A 26,995-nucleotide genomic window follows, 5' to 3' on the forward strand; every position below is an offset into this window, starting at 1 on the left:
AAATTAAAGAGAAAGCAGATGAAAAGAAGAGAAAATATGGGTTTGATTTTTTTTTAGTTTGATTTTTACTAGGAGCAAATCTAGGCGTGCACATAACAGAAAGCAAATGAAAGAAGAAAAGTAGAGAGACAAGGGAGAAAGAGTCAAACAAAAAAAACTGTGTGTTAATAATAAACTGATTTTAAAATTGACAAAAAAATATTTGAACTCCAAAAATAATTTAGTCTGGGATTTAGTCCATCATTGCACCAAACGCTTCATTATCCTTATACCACTTAGTCCATGCCAAGCTAATGTAACTTAGTCCTAAAGTTAGTCTAATCCGAGATAGTATGGTGCAACAAACTCACCCTTGAAGTATTTCACCTTCCTTAAAAAATTTCTTACGTAAACAAGAGATAGAACACTTTGTTCATTTACAAGGTGTGCAACTTACATTGAACAGGTTCATCACCATCATGGCGTTCTGTTCGATACTTCAACGCATGAAGATAAAAGCTTACACACAACTTCATATTATTAAATCAAAACACCACAATAACGGTAAAATTGTGTCTTACAAGTCATTCTCCACTACACTATGTTTACCATGGGACCACCGCATCAAATTATTAAAACTTCACCTTCAATGTCCCAATCTGGTACAATATTTCTCATGTGATGTACAGCCTTTGTCCAATTTGAACAAATGAAAAAAGGCGAAGAGCCCTTCCCCTTGGAGTGTTCTACTCTTATGTACTTCTCAATAATTTGTATCCTTTGTTTGCACTGCATATGCATCAATCACATGTGCGTTTTGTTTGTTGTTCAACTTGGTAAGGTAATTGAAATTTGCATGCCGAATATAAGAGAAGAAAAAAAAGGTGATTGAGTGAGATTGGGACCAGACTGACCGGCCGTGTGGACCACTGCATCTATCCCCCATGATTAATAATCCTAGGACCAATTTTTCAATGGATGGATAAGGACCCATCCCTATAGTTATTTTGTTTGTCATTTAATTGTTGTTTTATCTACTTACCAAATTGTGAATACGAATATATACTCGCATACTATATATTATCTTTGTTAATCAGATGATGATAGCATTGGCTTTGTCGGATATAACCTTTACTTATCCCCCCAACACGCTATCCTTCCTCAGTCACTTCTTATAACTTTTTTATGTAGTAGCTTCAACCACAAGTAAAAATAAAGAGATCTTTTGATATAAACGTCTCAATTTTGAATTTTTAGGATCAAGTATCCATGCCTTTTAGTGATTTAATTAAACTTTTTTTGTCATAATTTTGGTGCTATATGCACATTATATCGTAACAAATTTCCTATAATCTAGCATTTTGATTACACTCTCCTCCGTTAGAGATGATCATAAAAATAAATAAATAAATAAATAAGTTTGTTTAGATTCAATTTATTTTCACAATAATGCTACAGTTTAGCAATAATTATCTACGATTTAAGATATTTTCTTTCCAAAATAGTTTAAAATATTTTTAAATCCCACAAAATCAAACGTACCGAAATAAGTTTTTCTTTTAGTACGTTAAGAGAAAATAGGATTGAGAATAATATAAACGTACTAATATACAATGTGTACAATATAAAAGGTACCAAAACAAAAATAATGTACCAATATTAACAATATATATCAAATCAAACGTACCAAAATTGCAAATACATGTATCAATTAATGATTTTTGTAAATTCAATCGTACCCACAGATAATACATTCGTAATTTATTGTACCTAATAATAATTCGTCAACAACCATACTTAAAAAAACAGCAAAAAAAATATATAATTTCACAAAAAAATTGAAAAAATTACATAGAGCTTTTATGTTGATCACCAACTATTTGAAAAGAAAAAAAAACCATTTGGAAAGAGAAATAATATTAAATGTTTTCATAACAAAAAAAAAAAAAAAAAAAAAAAAAAAAAAAAAAAACTGTGATCGAAAAAACATATATGGAAGAAGAGAAAATATAATTTAATTACTAATATCTCCACTAAACAAGGAAAAGTGCATCATGCAGATAAAAGGATAAATTCAAAAATTATTTTTATTTTAAAAAATATAATAATGACATGTAATTTAGCTTGAGGTGGCTATTGGTCATAGCACTTTAATCAAATTTTAAAAAGGCACATATGTTTAATCTAAATGATATAGAAAAACTGTAGGGGATTCTAATTTTCTCAAAAATAAAAGGGCGATTTTGTGAAAAATTAATAAAAAGTTACAATATTAACAATAGATCAATATTATTTATGTTAATTATGAAGAGGTCAATCATGTGTTGTGATACTTAAATGCATTTAAAATAAACAAAATTTACAAAATTTGCCACTACAGTTGCCACCCACTTCAACTAACACTCATTTTCTCATAGTTTTGTATTTTGAATAAGTCAATACGTATCAGACATTGCAATGTAGTGTCTATTTCCTGATTCTGTTATTTACATTTGGATTAAGACACTGCAACGCAGTGTCCATTTACTAGTTTCGTTTTTTTCATCACTCACACACCTTCTACATGTTCCTTTGTACATTTGGATTCAGACACTGCAATGCAGTGTTCGTTTCTTGGTTCTGTTTTTGTCTTTTGGATTCAAACGTTGCGTTGCAATGTCCATTTCATGGTTCTATTTTTTCCATCACTCACACGTCTTCTACACTTCACACCTCACGCGACTCCTGATTTTTACATTTAGATTCAGCATTATAATGCAGTGCCCGTTTCCTAGCTCTATTTTTTACCGTTAGCTTCAGACACTGTAATGCAGTGTCTGTTTCTTGGTTTAGTTTTTTTACATTTGGATTCGAACACTGCAATGGTGCTGCTTTTTTACATTTGGATTCGAACACTGCAATGTAGTGTCCGTTTCCTGGTTCCTTTTTTTTTTTTTTTTTTTCCTTTGAAGTTGAGTAGACTTCTCCATGTAAACGAACAACAAGGTAGAGTGATAGAATATACATGTTATAACTATTTATAGGATTCAAATCCCTTCAACATCAATTTCATAGGATTAGAAATCCAACAACCGAAGCCTTTTCCCTCGCCTCTTTTCCCACTCAACTCCTCTTTCCTCCTCGCACCCCCACACCACACCGTTGTTAACAAACCTCAAATTCAATTGCAGGTCATCTATGCTCTAAGTCTGATTTATTTTTTCACTATCTCTTACTGTTTTAGCTTTTTGTTTGTCATCTCTTTCTTCTTCTTCATCTTTGAGATTTCTCTCTCTATAATTCTTCCATAGTTATGAAAAAGATCTTTGCAACCAAAAGACATTGGTTTGCACGACCCCTCTCTTTGTTGTTTCGTTAACATTGCCAGAGATTTTAAGGCGAAGGGACTCGCAATTAAGGGATATGGCAGTGATGAGGCTGATTTTGGAAAGGGTAAGGTGAGGGACCTGCAATTGGTGGTTGTGGGTTGGATGGGTTGTGGCAGTGTTAGGGCTAATTATGAGGTGGGGGTGAATTTAATTTGGAATTTGGGGAGTTGGTGGTTCGAGGTTGAGAAAAAGAAGAGTTGAAGGGAAAAAAATGAAGGATAAGAGATTTTGGCCGTTGGATTTGTATTAATGGATGAGATCCATCGGTCTAGAGGATCTCCACAAAATTGATCCGGAGAGGATCTAAATCCATAATTATAATAGCTTAAGCTAATATGACATTTATAGAAAGAGAAAGAGAGAATGATAGAATAGTCAAATTCTAACTATTTATAATGACTTGCTTATGTGGCATTCATCATTGAATTATGCCTAATTAATACAAATACCTAATTAATATAAATATATAATTGATTAAGTCCAAAACATAAATAAATATGTCATTGATATATGGCTTAATAGTAAAGTTTTATTGACTTTTGGCTAAATTACCTAAAAAAAATGCGTCAATAATTCAAGTCAAGGACGGAGTTAAAAATTTTCATCAGGGTAGAGTATAAGTTCTCTTTTTTGGTTACCATGTATAACCAAGTCACTAATTTTGTCTTAAACCATCTCCAATGGAAGGCCAAATGGCACAATATAGTCCGTTTTTCACGAAAACTCATATCCAATAGTAGGCTAAATGGAATCTTAAAAACGATTCTCAAGTTGTTGGGCGAGCTAAATGTAGCCCACTTGAAGGCATGGGCTACCGCTGTTCATGGAGGCTGCCATCTGTTGCTACCGAAGACTGGGTTGCAATGATTCGGTGTGGCGCAACCCACCATAAAATCATGCAATTCAATAAAAATCTTAAAAGTTGCAGTTTTATTTTTTAGACAATTCAATCTTATATGAAATCTCGCTAATTGGTTTTCAATATTACACGTCATGTCTGAAATATTGGTTTTCAATCTTCATGATATAGCACACATCGTGCCATTTTTTCTTAGAATTACATTAGTAATTTAATTCTATACTTTGAAGATATGCAGACAGTTTGATTTAAATTCAATCGCACTTCTCAATCAACCTCATTCTTCCCTTCATCGAAGATCATGGGTCATTCAAACTGAGTCACGTCCCAACAACGAAGATGCGCAATTTTAATTCCAACAAGTATTACTTTGGCTCAAAACTCAAATACGAATTTTAAATCTCAATATTGAAGATGTTTTGCCTAATATTTGAACTCACACATAAAAGTTGAGTATTTGTATTGAGATGCTCTAGCCGCCCTTGATTCAAATTAACAATTAAGTAAAACATTGTGTCCATGTATTTTTCATTCACAATCTAAACCTATAACTTATTCAATTCAATTTAATTCCTCTCTCATCATATGTCCATATTTAAAATCTAGAGTACTTGTTGATATGTATAATAACCCACACGCATGGATGCATGCCCCGTGGGAATTTCTTGGGAGTATAAAGTTTAAGATCAAACTCTTGTATTTTAAGATTTTGAAAGATTTGGTCCAACACACAACTCAAAAGTTCTTATTAAATTGGAAGCGAAATCCCTAAAGCCTTGAATCACATGTACTCATTTGAGTAACACACACACACACATATATATATATATAATATATTGGCATATAAGACAAGGAAAAAGCAAACGTGTCTTGATATTGAGAGACATTTCTTGGAGGCAAAGTTGATGAGACATACACAACATGTAAATGTTTCAGTGTGACATTTTGTCGAAAATTCGAAAATGGTAAAGGACTGCTTGAGTTGCGGAGAAAGGATCTGGCTCTAGGAGAACCCCGATTTCAAGGGAGTCCTCAGTGTAATTGCTCAAGATTTCCAAAAAAATAAAAATAAATAAATAAATAAAAAGTTTAAAGTGAATCAACTCAATACAATTATGAGTTTATCTTATTACGTAACATAATACATTGCTAAGGAAAGAGACAACGATTCGCATTGAATTTAAATGGTGAGGGGTCCAATAGACAACCCAAGTGATAAATTCACCTAAATTATGCAATGAAAAATTATTAAGTGAGTGTGACAGGCTTGCGTCCTTTGACTGGTTGTTTACCCACAAGCTAAAATTAAGGGAGTTTTAACGAAAAGCCCACGGTACTGTTTACTTTAACGAAAAATCACATTTTTACACTAAAAAGCCAATCCTGGTACTATTCACTTTACCCTTTATTTTGTCCTTATCATTAAAACTCAAAATTTTCAAACCATTTTTATTATTTTTCATTAAAATTAAAGGACAACACAAGAGGGACTTTTCTATCTCTGTATTATCTCTAATGACTAATCTTACAACCAAGAAGCCAACTTCCAAAAGTCCAAAACCACATACTTTTTTAAGGTTCAAAATTTGGGTGGGCCTATGAGCTATGTTGATTTCCAAGTAGTTGGTATTGGATGTCTACCATCGGTTTGGTATTTAGCAATATATATACGCGCGCACACACACACAAGAATATGTTATAAGTTATATTCATGTGTGATTTAAATGCTACATAGTTCTTATTGTCACGACTGTTTAGTTGTTAGATTTGATTTTTAGAATGGTTAAATATTCTATTTTTCAGTTTTAATTATTCATTTTTCATGCCATTTAATATTATGTATTGTTTGAAGAAAAATTGTGCCTTTTAAAACTTATTTTTTACAAATTAAATTTCGTTGAAGGACCGATATATGAAGTACCCTTGTCCTTCATCTTAAGTTTCGTTGAAAAAATCTTCTACCGGTATAGAGTTTCTTAAACTGTCACAGTAGTAGTAGGTAAGAGTGAGACCTAATATCACCTTAAATATGTTAGGAAGTGTTGATAAAATGTTGGTATAACAAATATTAGCCCATCATGACCAACGATCTAATTATTGTCACTGGGTCGGAGAAAGTCTCATATTTGACTTACTTAAGTGGAGGGGTGATATATATATATATTTGTGATAAGATGATATTTAATTGTGGTTAGTCCATTGCGATAACGCATTTTTGTTGAATGTATGTTGCTTGTTGTAAAAGTATTTTATTAAATATCATATATTTTGAGGATTATTATTAGTACTTTAAAATTTATAATACACTCTAATAAAGTATTGTTTTTTTTTCTAAATAAAATTTAAAGTTCACAATTAAAATTTTAAAGTGTCAATAATAATTCTCTACTTTTATTGAAAATAAATAAAAAATAATAATAACACATCATGTTTTATGGACGGGCCAAACTGAAAAACTGAAAAATCCACCAAACTAAACCATTTGCGTTAGTGGGTTTTTTTTTTTTTTTTTTTTTTTTTTTCAATCGGTTTATAAAACCAAACGGAAATAACGGTTTAGTGAGTGATTTCAATTTTGACAAACCGCTGGTTAACTGAACCAAACCGATTATAATAAAATACGTAATTAATAAAATGTAAATATTATATAATTTTAGTATTTAACAAATATATAGTGTGTGCTACAAAACTCATTTACTGCAGCATACAAAATCTTTTGACTAAATATCATATAATTTTTGTTGTTGTTCTTTTCAAGGTACTTTATAATTTAAAGTTATGAGATTGAAAGTTTGAGATTTTGAGTTATGAGATTAAGTATTTAGAAGTTATGAAATTGTAGTTTGATGATAAATTATTATAAATTAAAAGGTTTTATAACTTTTTCTTATAATTATTTCAAATAACTCAAAAAAAATTGTTTGGAAATACGTGCATGTTAAATCGCAAACCTAGCTAAACTGCAACACAACATTAGTGAACCGATCACATCTTCTAAGCCATTACTTAGTTGTGGTTTGGTCGTGACTTGAACTTAAAACCGAACCAACCCGTCCCATGTCAACGCCACACATAAGATGTTATAATTTGAAGTTTTGGTGGCCTTCAAACAGAACTAACTAAATCATATCATTATAACTTCATAATATTTATTTATTATAAACTGTATGATATTACTAACTTTAGAAGATTAAATTATATAAAAAGCAAAGAGACAGTTGTCCTGTCACTACAACTTTCACAATCATATTGTTTAAGAATCATTATTCATTTGCAAATATCCGAAATATCCTCTCCATTTTTTGGGGTTTTATTTATTTATTTTAATAAATGATATTATTTACAAAGAAGAAAAGGTGTGCTTAGCCTCATAATAAGTTAGGAATAATTATGTTTGAATCTCGCCTTAACAAATGATATTATTTACATTAAGGGGAGGGGTGGGTTTAGCCTTACAATGGACTAGCAAGTAGCAATAATAGAGTTCAAATTCGTCTTTCACGATAATCGAATATAAGACCTCTCAATTATAAGTAAAAAAAATATTACTAGACCGTAATACTAAATGACATGGATGATGAGTCGACATCCATATGTACGGTGTACCATATACCTCTCCTTGCAGCAGTAGGGTGTAAGAAACTTACATATAACATGTTGCATACATTCTCTATGTCTTTCTTATCACATAACTAATCATGTAAACAAAATAATTTTGGGAACTTTAACGAAAAGGTTCTGGTATTGTTCACTTTAACGAAAAACCACAGTTTTACACTAAAAAGTCAATCCTGATACCATTCACTTTACCCTTTATTTTGTTCTTATCGTTAAAACTCAAAGTTTTCAAGCCATTTTCATTAATTTTCCTAATAATTTTTGCACACTTATTTTTTTAGGGAGTTTTAACAAAAAACTAGCGGTACTGTTTACTTTAACGAAAAACCACATTTTTACACTAAAAAATTAATCTTGATACTATTCACTTTACTTTTTATTTTATCCTTATCGTTAAAACTTAGAATTTTCAAATATTTTTCATTGGTTTCTTATTTTTTTATCCTACACCTCAATTAATTAATTTATTAAATCACAAAACGATGTGATGTGCAAACGGAAAAAAGGTGTACAAAAATTTACTTTTTGTGTTGCAAGTGAATATAAAAATAGAAAGAGGAGTGTACGACATAAAAAAAAAGTAATTATTCTACCATAGGCCCCATCAAGTACTTTAGCCTCACCACAATGAGTGAGTGAGAGAAAGAGAGATCCTTTGAAATTCTGTTTGGGCCCAAAATATCTTGGGCAGGCCGAGCAGTCATATGTGCTCGGCCCAAGGTAATAACAGATGCTATGGGCCGGATAATAAAACCCGGGCCAGCTGGCAGGGTCAGCCGAATCCTATCTCAAGAGGTCCAGATAAATAGGAAGGATTGAGGAAATCCTGGTGCGACCAGGATTCTCGACCAGCAAGAAATAAAGCCTCAAAGGGAGGAAGATTCAGAATCTCAGTGGGAGTAGGTTTGTTCGAACCAGAATCAAAATGGGACAAGGACTCCCAATCCAAATCAGAGGAGGTTTCAAGGAATGGGGTACTATAAATACACGAGATCATGCAACATTTGGGGGACCTTCAACTCAGCATACAATTACCCTGCACAAAACCTCTCAATCACCTTGAGATTTTTTCCTTTTCCTTTTCCTGCCGACACACCTTCAGTTTGGATAAACAGCACTGTGGAAGCAACCGGCGAGCACCTTCAGTTTGGATAAACAGCACTGCTGCCGCAGAATCAGCCGCCCAAGAAGCATCTTCAGTTTGGATAAACAGCACTGCGTCGAGGTCGACCGATTATCTATCCAAGTCTCGGTCGAGAAAGGTTTTCAAACCTTTGTTGGCAGAGGTCACCTTGCTAGCCTTCTCGGCATAGTTAGGTGTTACGAATTACATTGCTCGGCGTACTGGTCGCCGAGTGGTTTTATGATTGGATACTCACAAGTGAGTTTCAGGGTTCGGCATTCCGACGGCCGAACTACGTTTACCATCAAGACATACATCACGTTCGAGTACCTGTGCCCATACACCTTGGTCTCGATTCGACGTGCTTATACTCTCACGAATATAATCACAGTGACCGAATCGGGCTCGGACGATTTGTGAACTCCGCAGAATTAGCAGCCTTGTCTTCAGGCTGTAGAACCCAGAGACCGAGAGTGTTCCTTCCTCGGTCGCAATCGCAAATTAAAGAAGTCAGCAACGCGCTCAAAGCTACATCAACAAATTTTACTCCTCGGCCAGGCTCGGCCGACGAGTTGGCACGCCCCGCATTCGACCAAAGGACGTAGTTAGCTTATTAGTTACTCGGCCTGCGCGCCACGTAGGTTTTGTAATTTTTAGGGTCAACATTTTGGCACGCCCAGTGGGACAATTGTGCTAAACCTTCGGAGTTCATGACCATTGAGACACGGTCTACGAAGCAGAAAACAACCATGGGAAAGTCAACAACTGACTTACCAGTGCAAGGCCTTGGGCAGGATTTGCACTCTACAAAAAATCCGATCATAATTGCGCCGCCCGAGGCCACAAGTGTAACACGCCGAGAGAATGAAGTCTGTCTCGGCGGGCAACCTTGCAACCCCGCAGTCCTGAATCAAACAGCTGGAATGTTCATGGAAGGGATTGTGGAAGATTGTGATGACGATGGTGGGGAAGGTTCCGATCCACCAACGAGGACATTCCTTCGGCGACGACTGGAGGAACAATATCGTCAGGTCGAGCAGTCGATCGGTCAGAAGATGAATGATTTGCTAGAAGCAATACATAGTAACAGCGATACACAGACCAGAATGCTCGAACTATTGGTTAGTAAAGCTTTCGAAGATGGCCAGATCGGCCCACCTCGGCAGATTTCGACGAATGTGCCAATACCAGCCGAGAGAGGGCCCGCCCGACCGCAACCAATCACCTTAGAAAGAAGAGGTGGACCAGGAAATAGATCCGAGGGACCAAGCCAGGGAGAAGAAGCCGCTTCCGTAAACATGACCGAAGTCCAGAGAATGATTGATTCGGCCCTGAAGAAAGGGCCGAAGTTTCCAAAATTCATTCATCCATACCCGGCTTATGTAGAAAGGTTTGAATACCCACGAGGATTTAAGATCCCTGATTTCAGCCTCTTTGCCGGGGAGTCGTCTTTATCCTCATTAGAACATGTGGCTCGGTTCACAGCGCAGTGTGGAGACGTCAATAGCGACTTCTACAAACTACGTTTGTTTAATTTTTCACTGACAGGTTCAGCTTTCGCCTGGTACATTAATCTTCCACCCAATTCTGTGCAGAGTTGGGAAGAGTTGGTTGAAAAATTCCATGAACAATTCTATCGGCCAGGGATGGAGATATCCGTATCATCCCTGGCCAGGATGGCTCAAGCATCCGACGAGTCTCCAATGGAGTACTTAACAAGGTTTAAGTCGGCCAGGAATTGGTGCCGAGTACCACTCCCTGAAGTGGAGTTCGTCAGGATCGCCCTTAACGGATTAGATGTGGAGTACAAAAAGAAGTTTCTGGGGGCAAATATTCGGGATATGTACGAACTTGCTCAACATGTCGAACAATATGATTATCTGCTCCGAGAAGAAAAGATATCGAAGTCACCATCCCGGGGGACGTTGTATAAGAACCCCACGGTGAGCTATGCATCGGCCGAAGGTGAAGACCCTCAGTATGTTAGTGTGGACGCGGCCGAGATAATAATAGACAAACCTTATGTTTGCAAGGCTTTGGCGCAAGTAAATACCAAAGACGCCAAAACCCGTGTGACCGCCGAGGAAACGGGCAAGTCATCAAAAGTATACACTTTTGATATCACCAAAGCTGATGCAATTTTCGATCAGTTATTGGCAGCAAAAATCATCAAGCTTCGGCCGGGGCATACTATCCCTAAGGCCGATGAATTAAAAGGAAAGATATACTGCAAATATCATAATTCTAATAAGCATGCAACCAATAATTGTGTTGTGTTCCGGGACACAATTCAAAGCTGGATTGAAAAAGGAAAGTTGAAATTTCCGGAAAAAATGGCGGTCGACGTTAATCCTTTCCCTTCAACAACGATTGGTATGGTGGATGCTCACCTTCCCAAAAACAAAGGGAAGGCCGAATATGTCCCGGTGCAGCATATCCGTCGACAAAATGGTCAAACAAGACTAAAGCTTGATATCTTTTCAAATGCACCACCAACGGAACAATCGGCGCAACCCGCCGATGAGCCGATGACAAGGTCAAAATCCGACGGAACTTGTGGATCGAAGGTGTTATGTGACCATTGTAAAACACCAGTGGAGCCTGGAAGGAAGACATCTTCAACACCACCTGCGGCCCCTACAACATCGTCGACAGAGTTAAGTCCACGACATCAAGTGTTTGATCGACTCGGCCCACAAGTACGGCCGAAAGACCAGACCTCGGTCAGGCGGCGTCTGGATTTCGACGCACCTTTCTACACTGAGGATTATTACTCGCGCAATGCTAATAGTTCGGCCTCACCGACCGATCGCAAAACTTTCAAACCACCAAGGACATCGGATCAGCGCTGGTACAGTTACAATTCTCCGACTGGTTTGTATACGGCACTGTCCAAATCCCAAAAACGTCGTCGTCAACGGATAGATTGCATGGCTCGGCGACGAGGAGCGCAGGCCAGCCCGGCCAATCAATGGCAACCAAAACAGGCCGTGGAAGATAGTAGCGAACGGCCAACCCCGACTATCATGACCGAGTTAGCCGAATGGAAGAAAGTAGCGGAGGCTGATTTCGAAACCACCATTGAGGAAGCTGAGAAACGTATTAAGATCTTTCTCCGGCCTGGGGAAACGAGAGCTCGTCTAGAGTACTTTACACAAGAGGCCGAAAGGAAACTTTCTCCGTTACCACCGCGCGAGCCGCTTATCAAAATACGGCGCAACTTACACCCTCCGTTCCTCGGTGCATCCATGGAATACATGCGAGAATTTCATAAGAAATACTCCGCAAATGACTTGTACGGACTCCCCAAGGCATGTCAGGAAGCCCTCGACTTGGCGCTCACTTGCTCTGATGCCGAGCAAATTATCCAGAAAACTTCTGATCCAGCCATTAAAGCTAGGTTTCAACATATCCGGGAGGCTCGGGTCCTTGGTTTTGAGGTCGATCCTTATACAGATATCGACGCCGCCGAATTACCCTTTTCGCTCGAAGACCTTCAGCATTTACGCTATCATTTCGAAGTTTTCTCGGCTGTATCGCTCTTCGGCCTCACGACCGACGAGGAAAAACGGATAGCACGATTGGATACCTATTTAGACACAAGGAACGCCCGTATCGCATATGAAGAACGAGCCCGTGCAACAAAGGACCAACGAAAATCTTCGGCAGTCCACATCGCCGAAGGAAAGGGCTCACCCGCACTCGATTTGGTTCCCACGTCTCGGATACCGGCTCTTACCGAGGAACTCAAAAGTTTGATCGAGGATTTTCCGACGACTGCTACAGAGGATAGTTCTCCGGAAGACGACGACCATGACCCCATGGGCCCCTCGGTCCTCGAACATATGGAGATCAGTATGGTCCACGTCCTACCAGCTGAATTCCAACCGAATACCCACCAGTCAAGTTTCTTGGACGGGGACGTAGTTGCCGAGGAAGCAACACAAGTAGACTTCGTCGCAAACGACGACGATAGAGAAAACCAGAGCGGGGATAACCTTAAAACCGCTTTGGCCGAGCTATTTCCCCGCTCCCCCTCGGTTAATCTCCAACACCTGAAGCCGTTGTACGTCACGGCTCACATCGAAGGATTTCCCATTTCTAAAGTGTTTGTCGACTGTGGAGCCACAGTCAACATTATGCCGATATCCGTCATGAAGGCCTTACGTCGTTCTGATAATGAACTCATTCCATCAGGAATCACTATGAGCAGCTTTGTTGGTGACAAATCTCAGACCAAAGGGGTGCTCCCGTTGGAAGTTAGCATTGCCGGCCGTCAACACATGACGGCATTCTTTATCATTGATTCCAAGACCGATTATAACGCATTACTTGGCCGCGACTGGATCCACCAAACCAGTTGCATTCCTTCCTCACTATACCAAGTCCTTATCTTTTGGGATGGCAAATCGGTCGTAGTCCACCCAGCCGATAACCAACCATTTGAAACCAACATGATTCAGGCTCGCTATTATGATGATCACGTCGGCTACATCACCCTCCAAGGCCTTAACGAGGATGGGCGGCCGACAAGAATTTCGGTACAAAAAGTGATTGAGGTCGGCGCCGAGACTGTCCAACAGGATTCGGCGAGACTTGGCTTGGCGAACTTGGTCATCAATGCCGATGATTAAGCACACCACGCAAGAACGGCGTCAGGCCGCGATTTCATCTACAATGGAACGTCTGCTGGCCCATTGGTACGCCATTACTAAGCAACCACATTCTGGCATCAATTTGATCGAATTTCTGGCCAAAGCAGATAACGGTCCCGTTCTATCGTTCGATAAAGTTCAGGCTGCGCCGGCCGAACTCGAAGACCATCGACCTCAAGTCAAGGACCCGTTAGAGGAAGTTAACGTAGGCACGGCCGAGGATCCTCGAACATTATTTATTAGTGCGTTACTCCCACCGTCCATGAAGGTCGAACTCCGTAAGCTACTCCATGAGTTTAAAGATTGCTTTGCGTGGAGTTATCACGAAATGCCTGGTCTCGACCGAAACCTTGTAGAACATGAGCTACGCATCAAGGAGGGGTGTAAGCCTTTTCGACAACCTCCTCGCCGATTTTCAAACGAAGTACAACTCGGCATTAAGGAAGAATTAGTTCGGCTTCTGAAAGCCGGGTTTATTAGGACAACTCGGTATGTCGAATGGTTGGCCAATATCGTCCCCGTGTTAAAGAAAAACGGTGCCCTTCGCATTTGCATCGATTTCCGTAATCTAAATCTGGCTACTCCCAAGGATGAATATACGATGCCGATTTCAGATTTATTAATTGATGCCGCAGCTAATCATGAACTGCTATCTTTTATGGACGGTCATGCGGGTTACAACCAAATTTTCATCGCCGAAGCTGACGTCCACAAGACGGCTTTCCGTTGCCCGGGGGCACTCGGTACTTACGAATGGGTAGTCATGCCTTTCGGCCTCAAGAATGCCGGCGCCACATACCAACGAGCCATGAATATGATCTTCCACGACTTAATCGGTACAATCGTCGAAGTTTATATCGATGATGTGGTCGTAAAATCCAAACGTCGTCAAACACACCTGGACGACCTAAGGCAAGCGTTCTTTCGCATGCGCAAAAACAACCTCAAGATGAACCCGGCCAAGTGTGCTTTCGGTGTTTCGGCCGGTAATTTCCTAGGATTTTTGGTACACCATCGTGGCATCGAGGTCGATGAAAATAAAGCCCGCGCCATCATTAGCGCCCCACCTCCGACGACAAAGAAACAGCTCCAGTCGTTACTCGGGCAGATAAATTTCCTCCGACGTTTCATCGCCAATTCGGCCGGTAAAATGAAGGCATTCTCTACGCTCCTTAAACTGAAGGGGACCGACCGATTTGAATGGCGCCAAGAGCATCAAACTGCGTTTACGCAGATCAAGGTGGCCCTTTCCACTCCACCAGTGCTCGTTCCACCTTGTCGCAACAAACCCCTTAAGTTATACATTTCGGCAGCCGACGAATCCATTGGTTGCCTCCTCGCGCAAGATAATAATGTCGGGCGTGAACAAGCTATCTTTTACCTTAGCCGAAACCTGAATTCCCCAGAGATTAATTATGCACCTGTCGAAAAACTTTGCTTAGCACTGTTTTTTGCCGCATCCAAACTTCGGCATTACATGCTCCCCACAGTTACGCAGGTCATCGCCCAAACCGACGTAATTCGTTACATGCTGACTCGGCCTATGGTCAAAGACCGAATTGGGAAATGGACACTCGCCTTATCCGAGTTCAGCCTTCAGTATGTACCACAAAAGGCCGTCAAGGGGCAAGCCCTCGCCGACTTCCTGGCACAACACCCATCCCCTTATGGTTTTGAGGGGGGCGACGTCGACATCGGTTTCGTCACCACACGCGATAACCATTGGACTATGCATTTTGATGGTTCCAGTACTTCGACCTCGGCCGGTGTCGGTATCGCAATTCAGTCGCCGAACCACTGCCGATGGTATTTTTCTCTCAAGTTAGATTTCAGCTGCACTAATAATCAGGCCGAGTATGAAGCCCTCATTATCGGCCTCCATGTTTTACACGATCTGCGGGCCCCCCGCATTCTCGTCCTTGGTGATTCTGAACTTGTGATTAACCAGCTGAACGGCGTGTTCCGCTGCATGAGTTGTACTTTAGCTCCCTACCACATGGTCGCCACCTACCTGGCCGAGTCGTTCGAACGAATCACATTTGAACACATTTCACGTATTCACAATACTGACGCCGACGAACTTGCCCAGATCGCCTCCGGAGCACAACTCATGGGGGGCAAACTTGGTCGAATTGTGGGTATTGCGAACACGGGTCAACGATCGTACCCCGCCTTGATCAATCAGCAAACTCTCCAACGCGCGCACGTAATACGTACAAGGGTAATGTCGCTCCCATCCCTACTAGAACGAGGAGATCCCATAGAAGTATGTGCCGTCGAAGTAGAACCAGATGATTGGAGAAAGACGATGTTACGGTACCTCGATAACCCCAATGGGAAGCACGACCGAAGAACGAAGGTGCTTGCCACGAATTATGTGTCGTATCAAAATGAATTATATCGCAAGGGCGAGGATGGTTTACTACTATTGTGCCTCGGCCCACACGAAGTTGCCCAAGTAATGGCCGAGGTACATGAAGGAATTTGCGGAGCACACCAATCTGGACGAAAGATGCGCTGGTTGCTCCGACGACACGGTTATTTTTGGCCCAATATATTAAAGGATTGCATCGAATATGCACGGAGATGCGTATCATGCCAAATTCATGGACCCGTGCAAAGAGCCCCGGCCGAATTGCTACACTCGGTTACTAAACCATGGCCGTTCAGGGGTTGGGCAATGGATGTAATTGGAAAAATCACGCCGTCATCAGGGGCAGCGAAGCACGCATGGATAATTGTAGCAACCGACTATTTCACTAAGTGGGTCGAGGCAAGGTCATACGCCGAATTAACTGCTAAAGAGGTATGCAACTTCGTAGAGGAGAATATTGTGACCAGATTCGGCGTGCCAGAAACAATCATAACTGATAATGGCACTATATTCACGGCCGATAGGTTTAGGGAATACGCGGCAAGTTTGAATATCCGACTCGAGCAATCTACGCCGTACTACCCACAGGCAAACGGACAGGCCGAGGCAAGCAACAAAGTGTTGATCGGCATCCTTGAAAAAATGGTAAAAGAGAAACCTGGTTTGTGGCATTTAAAGTTAAATGAAGCATTATGGGCATACCGAACTTCACCCCGGTCGGCCACTGGAACCACTCCTTACGCGTTAACTTATGGACACGATGCTATGTTACCGGTCGAGTTGAGTATAAGCTCGTTGCGAGTAATCGAGCAGAATGATTTGTGCAGTATTGAATACAGTCAAGCGATGCGACAAGAGTTGGAAGACTTAGAAGAAAGTCGAATCGACGCAGGTAACTTGTTGATTGCGCAAAAGAAAATTGTCGAACGAGCATATAACCAGCGTGTAAGACAAAAAACGTTCGGCGAAGGAGAATTGGTTTGGCAAACTGTATTGCCCGTTGGAATCAAAGACCCCAGGTTTGGTAAGTGGTCGCCAAATTGGGAAGGGCCATTCATCGTTCACAAAGTCCTCGGCAAGGGGGCATATCATTTACGAGATCGGACCGGTTCAGTTCACAAATTGCCGATTAATGGAAAGTTTTTAAAGAAGTACTACCCAGTTACATGGGAAATGCAAGAGTAAGTCCATTATACTGACAGCAAAACGACCATGGTATTGATGGCAAAATAACCATTGTATTGATAACAAAAGATTCATTACAAGAGAACAAATACAATGATTAAATTCCTAAGGGGTCGAGGGGAGGAAGGTCTCGAGGGCAGCTTTTAGCTCCAGCCACTTGGCTTCGCTCAAAATTATCTCAGCCTGCCGGGTCTTCTTGTTGCATTGCAGTTGCTGGATACGCCGTGCACCGGCAGCGAAGGCCGTTAGCCGAGTCTTGTTGGCCTCAAAGTCCTTCTCAAGCTCAGAAGCAGCGGCCGACCTTTGCCGTTGAAGGTCAGAAATCTGACGTTGGAGGTCAGAGATCTGGCGATCGAACTCGGACAGCTTGGCTTTCTTCGCCTTGAGTGCCTCCATCTCCACTCGGCCGGCCTCATGCGCGACCTTGGCCACCTTCAAGTCGTCCTCGGCCTGCAAGGCTCGCTCGAAGACAAGAAAGTGTTGCCGAGTTCGCTCCAAGAGGTCGGTAAGGAAAGAGATACCCTCCGGGCTCAGATGACCACCGCTGGCGAGGTCATTGAGACACTCTCCAACAGAGTCGAGGCCTTTGCACCGGAGAGCTTGAGAAGCAGTCAGAGACAAAACTTCGTGCAGCTTCACGAAGACTTCGGCGGGCGTGGCTCCCATCGATTCGGCCGGAGCAGCAGAGGAGCCGGCCTCACCGGTCGTGCTCTGGAGTAGAGCGTCAAGCTCCATTTCCCACGACGGCTGCACATAAGAGGAAAATTTGGTGAAGAACAGTAAAGACGTGATGTAGTGCATAAAGGAAAAAGGAGAATGTTTGAGACCTGCCGAGAAGAGACTTCGGCCATGCCCTCTGGGTCATTGCTCGAACCCAGGGAACTTAATGGCCGAGCCCAGTGCCTCAGACCGCTACGCAATTCACGCGGCCGATGGAGGTCATCTACATTTGATGGCCACGATGGCGGCCAGGAAATATAAACAACGCCCCTCGGCGCATAAAATTGCCGGTGAAATGAATGTTCGGGCACCTGACATTTAATGGTTTTAAAAACATGTATCAAAAGAGAATCAACACAAAAGAAGAAAGACTTACAAAGGCCGAAGAGACTTCCTGCGGAGGAATGGGGAGATCTGCATCCTGCGGATGAATCGGCGACTCGGCCGTGGCCTCAGGGTCGGCCATGGGTCTCTTGCCACGATCCGCCACTGGAGGAGTCGGTCGAGTGGACGCCTCGACTACCGGAGAAGGACAGACGGGAGGAGAGCTGACTGGTCGGCGACGGCGTTCCAGGGGGAACTCTTCGCTCTCGCTCTCGACATCCTGGACAAAAAGAGATTATTTTACGACCAAGAAACCTGAAGGAACAAGAGTAGAAGCAGAATTATACCTCCAAAACGACCGTTGGAGTCGGGGGTGTTTCGGCAGGAGCAGCCGATTTCCCCATTGTGGGCGCCACGACCGGCTCTGAAGTATGAGCAGATGCGGGTGCGACGATTGGATCGGCCTGAGAGACGGCTGGAGGATTCGAGGTTGGAGGTGCCTGGGCAGCCGGCACCGATGGAGAGCCGGCAGGAGCGGGCGTCCCAGTAGTATCACTGGGGACGACATGAATCTCCCGGTCGCCCTTCTTCGCCAATTTCTTGACGCGCTTAGAAGGACGAGGGGCCTCTTCCGCCGGCTCGGCCCCTTGGTGAGGGCGTTTGGCAGGGATCGACCGCTCGGTGACAAGGGTCCTCTTCATAGGCGCTTTCTTCGCCTTTGCCACCGCGGCGACCACCTCCACCGTCCTCGGCACGTGAACCCCAGAAAAGCGAAGTAATTAGCAACGAGGATCAGGTTGTAAAACAAAGGAGGAAAGAAGAACGAAAAGACTACCTTGGGTCGACTCCTTAGGCTGTGTCGAGGATGTTGACCTAGGACGGTCGCCGAAGATCTTCATCGCCAGATCTTCGGCCGGGGCGCCGAAGAAGTCGCCGGTGTACTCCTCCCACCAGTCCCCGAAGGTATCAGTTCCCAGAGATTCAGGGACCGCCGGCCGAATCCTGAATTTCCTGCACTTCTCTTGGAACTCCTGGTCGGACGTCTTACACTCCCTCTCAGAGGAACCGGTAAGACGCCCCCGACTTAGGAGTGACCGAGAAGCGAGCAGGGGGACGGGGCTGCCTTGAATATAGCCGAGCTGCCGGGCGACAAAATGGGGGTGGTAGACCTCCCAGCCAGCTCGGCGGGCATCGCAACCCAGTGGAAGGTCGCGAGCTAAAACAAACGACCCCCAGCGCTGACGAATGTCCGCATCCTCGGACGCGGCCCACGCGGCCGTAGGAAGCTTGAGCGAGGAAGGGTACTCCTGGCGCCGGCACACCAGGAACTCGTCATCCGAGAGGACATCTAGGCCGAGGAAGTGTTTGAAAACCTCATCGGCCCGGTGAGGTGGTGCCGGTCGAGATGCCAGTTGAAGACCGAGGGCGGCCGTTCGCTGGAAGGCAGGGACCTCCGGTCGAAGAGTAGAGAAGTAAACCTGCAACCAGAGTTGGAACACCCAGAGGGGTCCGTTCTGATGCGGGTCGATCTTGCCAATGGTCGCCTCGGCCAGGCAACGGTAGAGATTGGCGAGTATGGCTGGACTGAGGGCCAGCAAGCGACCATTAGCCATTGCCTGGGCCACCGGCATGTTCTCCACCAGGCATTTGTTCGACCGAGTACAACAAATGAATTTGTTGTACCAGTAGAAGAGGAAGGCCTCGTGCTCTCCCTTCCTAAGGCTTTCCTCGCCTCGGCCGGCGAAATGAAGAATGAGAGTGTTATAGTTGAAGAAGTTCTTGTGGAGCTTCTGAACTTCTTCCCTTGAGTACTCCCGATCACCCCGGCTTAGCGTCTCGACAGCCCTTTCGTCGAATAGTGCCTTCAGGTCGAGAGGAGAAGGGTATCCGGAAAGGGCGGCGTCAATAGGAAGGCCGATCGAGGAAGTCCCAAGGATGGCCGAGACGTCGAGGATGGTGGGGCCGAGAGGGCCGAAAGGCAGGACCATGGTGTTGGTGGCCGAACACCATAAACTCAGGGCCGCCATGAGCAGCTCCTTATCCATGGCAATTTCCATGGTTGACAGAATAATGGCATCGTAGATGCCGAGAGCCTTCCACTCCTTGGAAATGAAGGAGCTCATTCGGTCGACCCAGGCGGCCCAGGCCGTGGTGGTCGAGGGCCAAGCTCCTTGAGGACGAGCCAAGCACCATTTCGACCAGTCAAACCCTTGAAGAAGGGGGGTTAGACATTGCTCCTTGAGCAAGTTGGTGACAGACGACGGCACTGCGTCTTTGAAGAGGGGACCCAGAATCTGGTGGGTGGTGGCCATATCCTCTTGAAATCGCAGCGTCTTGACGGCACTGCGATCGATGAATGACTTGCACTTATTGATCTCATCGGAAAACTTCGAAATAAAGGAGGCCATTTGCAGAAGGAAGAACTAAAAATTGCAGAAGGTCTGGAAGGTTTGATTTGAGCAAACAAAGATGAGAAATTAGAGATTCTGGAGTTTCTGAGGGCGTAAGAGGCGAATGGCAGAAATGTGGGTATTTATAGGCTTTTCAGAATGAATATCAAACGTCTGGAATTCAAAAGCGCTGGTTCAGATTGGGGGGAAATGTAACCGGGAAAGTCTGCAATCATTTCGGATATTTTTGGGAACCTGCAAAAATGGGATCGAGGAGTCGAAAATCCAGGACGCACGATGGCGTGTGGCGACAGGTTCAATGCATTTAATAAGGATGAGACGGTTCAATTAGTGCACGGTTCCGAGGCCCATGAGTGAAGCTTTTAAGAACGGCGGAGAATCGACACGTGGCCACGCGTTGGGGGCGACGAGGAAAGTGCAATCATGTCTCATAAATATGCAGGAATAATGGTCATTAAAGAAGTAAAGTTCAAAAAAGCAATAAATATCTTCGCTTCTTCAAGGTCGAGGCCCGACCAAGAGGTGACAGTCGGCGACCTCAGAAGCGAGGGGGCAATGTTTGGGCCCAAAATATCTTGGGCAGGCCGAGCAGTCATATGTGCTCGGCCCAAGGTAATAACAGATGCTATGGGCCGGATAATAAAACCCGGGCCAGCTGGCAGGGTCAGCCGAATCCTATCTCAAGAGGTCCAGATAAATAGGAAGGATTGAGGAAATCCTGGTGCGACCAGGATTCTCGACCAGCAAGAAATAAAGCCTCAAAGGGAGGAAGATTCAGAATCTCAATGGGAGTAGGTTTGTTCGAACCAGAATCAAAATGGGACAAGGACTCCCAATCCAAATCAGAGGAGGTTTCAAGGAATGGGGTACTATAAATACACGAGATCATGCAACATTTGGGGGACCTTCAACTCAGCATACAATTGCCCTGCACAAAACCTCTCAATCACCTTGAGATTTTTTCCTTTTCCTTTTCCTGCCGACACACCTTCAGTTTGGATAAACAGCACTGTGGAAGCAACCGGCGAGCACCTTCAGTTTGGATAAACAGCACTGCTGCCGCAGAATCAGCCACCCAAGAAGCATCTTCAGTTTGGATAAACAGCACTGCGTCGAGGTCGACCGATTATCTATCCAAGTCTCGGTCGAGAAAGGTTTTCAAACCTTTGTTGGCAGAGGTCACCTTGCTAGCCTTCTCGGCATAGTTAGGTGTTACGAATTACATTGCTCGGCGTACTGGTCGCCGAGTGGTTTTATGATTGGATACTCACAAGTGAGTTTCAGGGTTCGGCATTCCGACGGCCGAACTACGTTTACCATCAAGACATACATCACGTTCGAGTACCTGTGCCCATACACCTTGGTCTCGATTCAACGTGCTTATACTCTCACGAATATAATCACAGTGACCGAATCGGGCTCGGACGATTTGTGAACTCCGCAGAATTAGCAGCCTTGTCTTCAGGCTGTAGAACCCAGAGACCGAGAGTGTTCCTTCCTCGGTCGCAATCGCAAATTAAAGAAGTCAGCAACGCGCTCAAAGCTACATCAACAAATTTTACTCCTCGGCCAGGCTCGGCCGACGAGTTGGCACGCCCCGCATTCGACCGAAGGACGTAGTTAGCTTATTAGTTACTCGGCCTGCGCGCCACGTAGGTTTTGTAATTTTTAGGGTCAACAAATTCATACGGGGGTAACTTATTTTATCCAAAATAGGTTTGAACTTGATGCAGACATCCATCTCATTCAGTAAAGTAAAATTCTAACTTGGAAAATGCAGGCCAGGCAGTAAATTTAACCTTTTTTTTTTCCTGTCAAAGATGAATTTTGTTAAGTTAGTCATTGACGAAATTTGAACACATACTGTCATGTAAAGATTCAACTTCTTTCCACCGTTGTGATAAAAGATCATTTGCAAATCTACCCTTTTGTTTAGGTGAAGAAGAAATATCTACTTTTTCTACTCTTTCTTTTTCAACTGAACCAAGTCCAAATTGGTTGCCATTTTATGCAATTATTGGCAACACAGATACTCACAAAGTCATCAACTAACAAGGCAATGGCCAAACAAATGAGACTCAACAAACCATGCTTTTCATTTTCCATTGAAAGATATACATATCCATAAAAGATATAATAAGTTCCAAACAGAAGCATCAAGGAAGTGCTTGAAAAAAGAGAAGCAAACAGTTTGACAAATAAAGAAAAAAACACAAACTTTAATTTTACTAAGGAGATGGAGGCCAACCAACTCCTCCTGCATCTTCATGGTGATCAATTCCTTCATAGAACCTCAGCTCAAGCTGCTCCAGCCTGCCTTCATCATCCCACATCTCGGCATAACTCTCGTCGTCGTCGTCATCATCATAGTAATCCTCCAATTCACCAGCGACGAATTCCCACGCCAAATACTCAGAAGCATCGGAGAAATCCGAGCAATCTTCCCACTCATTCCTCTCAAAGTAGTCCAGAACAAGAGGCCCCAAAACCTTCAATTTTGGGTACTTCTCTTTCAGGAACTTGTCCTCAAGTTTAACATCCCAGCACCCTCTCAAATCCAGGAACTCGAGCTCGCGGCAGCTCGAGAGTATTTGGAGAGCACTGCCTGTGCTGATAAGATGGTATGCCATCTCAAGGTGCTTGAGCCTTGGCATTGTGGTGGCAATGGCACGAGCCTCGTCATCCAGCAAAGGCTTGCCTGCTGTATCCAATGGGTGCATGTTCCGACACAATGCTACGAGCATTTTACAGTTCTTTCCGATGGCCTCTAAAGCACGAAAACCAATTTTGCCACAGTAGCTAAGATCCAGGAAAGTGATATTAGAGAGCCTTCCAGCAGTCTTTTCTACTATAGAATCACTAATTTCACTTCTTGGCAGTCTCAAGGTCTGAAGGGAACCAGTACTTGCAAAACCAAGAAAAACAGGACTCAAATCACAAGACATTAATTCGTCAACTGTATCATAAAAAAACTACTATTCCTTCATTCACAAAAAAAAAAAAAAAAAAAAAAACCAACCCTTCATTAACGGAAGACATTGAATATACGGCTGATAATTAACAGTGATTTGCAAGTATATAAGAAGATAATCATGATTGAAGGTTCCAATTGTACTAAATCCAGTCTATTGGGTTTACTGTTTGCACAAAATGTTCAATTATCTGAAACAAAATGACAGAGCATCCGCATATACACTAATGTGTGATCATAAAATCTTAATGAAAACAAAATTTTGTGGTGATAAAAATTTGCTAGTATGCTTACTGCTCAGCAATATGGGAGAAGATCCTGTCATTTTGGAGGCTGGAAACTGTGAGCTTTCGGAGCGATCCACAGCTTCTAGCAATCAGCATTTCAAGCATTCGATCGAGGTGGTGAGGCTGGCATCTGTTACTCCAGTCCTCAATGTCAATCTCTTGCCAGCAGTAAGGCCCCAACACTGCCTTGTTCCAGGATTGGCAAACCCTCGGGATCACTGTCAGTATCTCCTGGAGAGTGAGATTGCTAAAAATCAGACCCAATGCATCTGGAATCAAATCGTCCCAATGCCGAAAATCGCTTCCCCCTTCCATCTAGTCTGCCTTTAGAAAAATGATAATAAAAAAAATCATTAAATTTTCCGAGTCAATCCATACCATTTAAGTTGAAAAAAAATTAAAAAAAAAAACGATCTTTGCACATAAATCTCATGTCAAAGTAAAAAATTTCTTGAATTTCATGACAAAATCAAGATTCATACACAATGCGTGGGTAGATGTAAATTCATGATATTTTTCCACGAATAAATACTGCTGGAAATCAAAATGTTCATCTATGCCGATAAACAGAAAAAGAACAAACATCAAAATTTACGGACCGCAGTAGTTGTATGAGAACATAAACAGAAAAACAGCAGCGAGAAATGACAGATTAGTTCTCATCAAAATTAAGACCAAAATGTTGTGGTAGATCCGGCAACATTACCGTGTAAACAAAACGAGGATTCTGTCAAAATCCAGAGGTTAGAACTTAGAAGACAGAACATCAACAGATCTAGAGGAGGGATGAAACCCAAATGAGAATTGAAGAAATGAGGTAAAAATTCGAAATTTAAGTTCTGAATTTTGCATTTTTTAATGATTTGGTAACCGCGGAAGCAAAGAAACAACAACTGCTGCTTTGAGATGTAGTGTGAAGTCCCTGCTTTTGCAAACGAGTTCGACAGAATGTGAAAAGATTAAATCTTTGATCTTTTTGCTGGATTTTGTTCTTGCCGAAGAAAATTGGACATAAATTACATGGGAAAACATAACAACAACATTAGACTGATTAAACGCCCTGAAGAGGTGGGATTTGTTATTTGGATCATCCAAACCACTCACCGGTTTATCCGCAGAGACTCAGCAAAGAAGAGAGAGGCTACAAGATGAAACCCATCTGCCACCAACCAGCAGAATCCAGAACAAAAGAGGTAAAAACAAAAACAAAGGTGAAAAAGCTAACAAATACGTATGAAATGAGATAAAAAAAACTAAAGGGTTTAATTTAAATTAATTAATGGATATCTACACTCCAACTCTCTCTCCTCCACTTGGAAACCAGAAATTAATAAATAACTGAAAATTGGATACAGAAAACTATCAAAATTAAATAAATACGAGGAGTTTTTAATGGCAGATATCCTCCACACATATACATGTAATTACCCTTTCTGATTTTTTACTCATTTAGCCATCTAACACATCCCCTAAAAAAGTTTGAAAATTTAATTACATCTATGTGTATGGATATTTGCCCATTAAAAACTCCTCGTATTTATTTAACTTCAGTATCTATTTTTCAATTTTTATTTAATTTTTGCTTTTCAAGTGGGAGAGAGAGTTTTTTTTTCTTTTATACGAGTTGAAATCTCCGACAATATATTTATCAAGTTCATAAAATACCTTATTTTGAATTCGTACGTGTTCTATTTTGTTAATAAATTTAGTAGCTTTTATCGAAAAAGTGAAAGAGAGAGAGAGTTGGAGTTGGATAATGCATTAATTGGTAATTTAAATTAAATGCTTTAGTTTTCATACCTCATACGTATTTGTTTACTTTTTCACTCTTTTCTTTTGTTTTTATTTTTGTTTTTGTTATTTTGGATTTTGCTTGTTGGAGACATATCGGTTTTCATTTTGTAGCCGCCTGTATCTCTCTTCCTTGCTGAGGCTCTGGAAATAAACCGGTGAATAGTTTGCATGATCCAAATCCTTGAATTTAACAAATCCCAGCTCTCCAGTGCATTTAATCAGTCCAATGTTGTTGTTATGTTTTACCATACAATTTCTGTCTAATTGCTATCCAATTCCTTAACACTATATAAAAATGAGGGAAATAACTTCATTTTTTTTTTTTTTAAAAAGTCGAAATTTATAAATTGACATTTACCAATTCTCTTGTTTGAATTCATCAATATAAAAATTTAAAATTTCGGCGTGAAAAAAAATTGGAAGTGGGGACCTCCAATTCCTAAATTTGAATTTCATGTAAGGAGATGTCATTCTAAATTTCTATGAGTAGAGTCTCCATATTCAAATTTCATTGTTCTTTTAGGTTAACCAAATAAGAGACTTTACAAATTCAAAAATATAAAATTATATCATTTAAATTTCCGTCATTTTAAAATTCCTTAATAATTTTAAATTTCATCATCTTAACACTATGAAGTTAACATTTTGCACCGTGTCCAACTTGCTTGCAAAAGCGGGGAAGCTTACACTACATCACAAAGTTGCAAACTTTTTTTTTTTTTTGGGTAAATAAAATATATTGATGAGAAAAAAAAAAAAAAGAATACAAGCAGCAAAGAGTAGCTGAAAAAACAAACACGCAATAAAGAGCTGCAACTAAAAGAAAAATAGACAGCAAAGCTAACAACGCTACATCAAAGCAGCAAAAAAACACTAACTATTCATAGTTATATTCCATTCCCGTAAAGTAGAGTTAGTAGCAGTGGGAATGGGTGATTTTCAAAGAACTCAATCAAAGTCTAATGGTGGATTTAATTGAGTTGAGAACCACCACAACGGGTTGACATGAGTTCTTGAATCTACGATTGTTCCGCTCCCTCCAAACATAATACACTGTAACAGCAAGACTTAACTTCAAAACTATCGAAGATAGAGATTTTCCCTTGCAACGGCTAGTAGCCCACATGACAAAAAGAGGCCAAGGGAGCCTTAGCCAAGGGACACCGCAGTTGAATAGCACCGAAGACCAAATACCATCGGTAAAGGGACACTTAAAGAAGAGGTGGCACTGGGACTCCGTAGCACTAGAGCAGATTACACAAGTGATAGGAACTAACGGAGCAAAAGTTAAAATTCCATCCATAGTAGAAAACTTGCATTTAATAGC

At 41.8% G+C, this 26,995-nt stretch overlaps 1 protein-coding gene across 4 annotated transcripts; it reads right to left on the reverse strand.

Moving 5' to 3' along the window:
- Window positions 1–22,688: 22,688 nt before the first annotated feature.
- Window positions 22,689–25,134, reverse strand: LOC137718080 (F-box protein FBW2). 4 transcript variants are annotated; one of them, XM_068457591.2, is made up of 3 exons: window positions 24,979–25,134; window positions 23,882–24,198; window positions 22,689–23,520 (listed from the first exon to the last, which is right to left on the reverse strand). In XM_068457591.2, exons 2-3 carry the CDS (start codon window positions 24,187–24,189, stop codon window positions 22,845–22,847), a joined length of 984 nt encoding a protein of 327 aa, XP_068313692.2. In that variant the 5' UTR covers window positions 24,190–24,198; window positions 24,979–25,134; the 3' UTR covers window positions 22,689–22,844. The 4 variants fall into 4 exon arrangements, with proteins under 4 accessions (XP_068313692.2, XP_068313693.2, XP_068313694.2 ...); XM_068457592.2 differs by having other exon boundaries at window positions 23,882–24,194; window positions 24,979–25,117; XM_068457593.2 differs by having other exon boundaries at window positions 23,882–24,194; window positions 24,581–25,045.
- Between the last annotated feature and the right edge of the window lie 1,861 nt (window positions 25,135–26,995).

The sequence above is a fragment of the Pyrus communis genome, chromosome 8 (assembly GCF_041283825.1).
Source record: "Pyrus communis isolate YQ-2024b chromosome 8, ASM4128382v1, whole genome shotgun sequence".
Taxonomy (NCBI): Eukaryota; Viridiplantae; Streptophyta; class Magnoliopsida; order Rosales; family Rosaceae; genus Pyrus; species Pyrus communis.